Source organism: Plectropomus leopardus, unplaced genomic scaffold (genome assembly GCF_008729295.1).
Source record: "Plectropomus leopardus isolate mb unplaced genomic scaffold, YSFRI_Pleo_2.0 unplaced_scaffold7527, whole genome shotgun sequence".
Lineage (NCBI taxonomy): Eukaryota > Metazoa > Chordata > Actinopteri > Perciformes > Serranidae > Plectropomus > Plectropomus leopardus.
In genome coordinates, this window is record NW_024682884.1 from 1 (window position 1) to 2260 (window position 2260).

Genomic DNA, 2260 nt, shown 5'->3' on the forward strand with positions numbered 1-2260 from the left:
TTTTTGTGAAACCTTTATTTTATTTGTGAAAATGAAAAGAAAAAAAAGATTTCAGACTTTACATGTAGATCACATTTGACTAGGTCTCTCTCCATAACTGCTACACTGAGACAGGTCAAATCTGGATCAGATAATGCCCATCCCAGAGAGGCTAAAGATTGTTGAAAGCTGTTAAAACAGTGTCAGAGCCACAAAATCCTTTATTCTATTTGTGAACATGCATAGAGGAATGATTTCACTGCATTTTTCACATTTATGTCGCACTGCATTTTCACATGGAATAAATGTTTGGAATAAATGCGTTGAGACTTTAATTTAAACGTCTAACATGCTTTGATCACAGTATGAGGTCCTAAAGCAGAGGAGAACTACATGTAAGGAGTCCCGCTGTAACGGAAGTAAGCGACGAGTTGAAAGCTAACTTCACTGTTGATCTCCCCGCCCTTCCGCAAGCTATTTAAAATGGTTGTTGTAGGGGGTTTCCTAGAGTTACGTTAACCAGCTAAAAAAATGATTACCCATTTTATTAAAAAAAAAACGGCCCCAGTATTTGCCAAGCTTTCTGCAACTACGTAACAACATGGTTTATCATGCTTTCGATACTGGCTGTCATCGGTAAGTGTCTCAAAGTAAACCGACATCAGTTTACTTTGAGACACTTATTGTGGTCAGTTTAACCGACATCCGTTAGCTAGGCTATCGTTAGCACAGCTAACTAATATCGGTTTACTTTGTGGTAAACCGACATCTTTGTGGTTTTCCACCTTTTAAATTGGCTTCTTCTCTTCCGTGTTGCCAGTAATGGCCTCCGAAAACCTCTAACCTGTTGAATCCAGGCCTGGATCCGCTCATTTTGACGTTTTGTTGATGTAGTTAAGTGCAATATGATCAGACATAAACACGGAGTGTTTTATTCTGAAAAGTAACCCGATGTTTTAATGTTGTATCGCTGTCCGATTTCCTGTCTGCTCTCTGTTAAATTAACTGTTGTGTATTTATCAGGATGTGTCGCTGTCTTCATGACACCAGGACTATGCTGTCTTTCTAAGGAATATGCAACAAGTAGTGGACAATGTTGTCCGATGTGCATCAAAGGTAACGAGGAAGAGGGGAGGGGGGATTTATTCACTCAGTCCTGAAGTTTTCATGCAACCTTTATTGATTTACTTGTAAGCCAGTCTATTCTCTGATACAAGCTGCGCTTCAGAAAAGCTCAGTCGCGCTATCTACACTTTAAAATTGAGTGCGCGTCTACACTGCGTAGTACGGTATAGCGTGGCGGCGGCTTCGTGGTGCATTCAGGTACATCTCGAAAACTCGGTAATCTATATCGAAGTGTTCTTTGTTGTTGTTATTGTTGTTGTTGTTGTTGTTGTTTTTGTTGTTGTTGTTGTTGTTGTTGTTGTTGTTGTTGAATGCAGTCACTACCCGGTTGTTATTTTAATACATTCTTTTAAACAATCAAAACAATTTGATCAAGCAAAATCATACAATAGACCCTACAGTGCAGGTCACAGAATGTGAATAGGCCTAGATTCTTGTTCTACATTTTCCCAACTACCTCTGTGGTGATTTTCAAGTTGTTTCACTGTAGCATTTTCATTAAATATACAATATATTGAATATACTCGAGATATTGCAGCATGTTGCATGTGCAATATATACAAAATTGATATCATTGTCCAAAAGCTGGGCATTGTTCACATTTGGCTGGGTGGGTGACCCCAAAATCCTTGCAGCTTGAAATCATGGTTGATGAATTTTCTGGCTTTATTGTGTGTTTCATCTTACCTTCAATTTTCTTTCATCTGCACAGCATCTACACTAGCAGTTTGCACATGTTTTAGGTGCAGAAAGGGTTTTACTGTGTTGTTCCAAAAAAAAAACAACCCAAAAAACATGATGAGAACATACCTATTTCAAATATTTAAACTTGAATAAGTTGTATAAATGTGTTTTTAACAATAACATGACAAATGTATTTCATTACCCTTTAGGTCATGGTCTCACTGTCGTACAGGAGTGCACAGCAACAAGGGACACAGATTGTGGTGCTTTACCTGGATACTTCTGCAAAGATCTGACGCATGATACAGGATGTTGAGTGGCACAAAAACATGCACGCTGTGAACCTGGTCACAGGATAAAGACACCAGGTAAGAAAAATTAAAGTCAGACTAGTCTGACAGTGAGCAGCTTTACAGGAACCCTCCCTGACAGGTCAGGCATGTCACTGACTTTAAATACAGCAGATTTATTG

At 38.8% G+C, this 2260-nt stretch overlaps 1 protein-coding gene across 1 annotated transcript; it reads left to right on the plus strand.

Moving 5' to 3' along the window:
* Nucleotides 1-590: 590 nt before the first annotated feature.
* Nucleotides 591-2220, plus strand: LOC121940119 (tumor necrosis factor receptor superfamily member 6-like). Its single transcript, XM_042482974.1, has 3 exons — nt 591-615; nt 1003-1095; nt 1998-2220. Exons 1-3 carry the CDS (start codon nt 591-593, stop codon nt 2102-2104), a joined length of 225 nt encoding a protein of 74 aa, XP_042338908.1. The 3' UTR covers nt 2105-2220.
* Nucleotides 2221-2260: the final 40 nt, after the last annotated feature.

Bases quoted from the DNA above. Each gene is read 5' to 3' on its own strand.
- LOC121940119 (XM_042482974.1), top strand. From the start codon at position 591: ATGCTTTCGATACTGGCTGTCATCG. The intron at 616-1,002 runs GTAAGTGTCTCA...TGTATTTATCAG, and splicing joins TTCGATACTGGCTGTCATCG to GATGTGTCGCTGTCTTCATG. The intron at 1,096-1,997 runs GTAACGAGGAAG...ATTACCCTTTAG, and splicing joins TTGTCCGATGTGCATCAAAG to GTCATGGTCTCACTGTCGTA.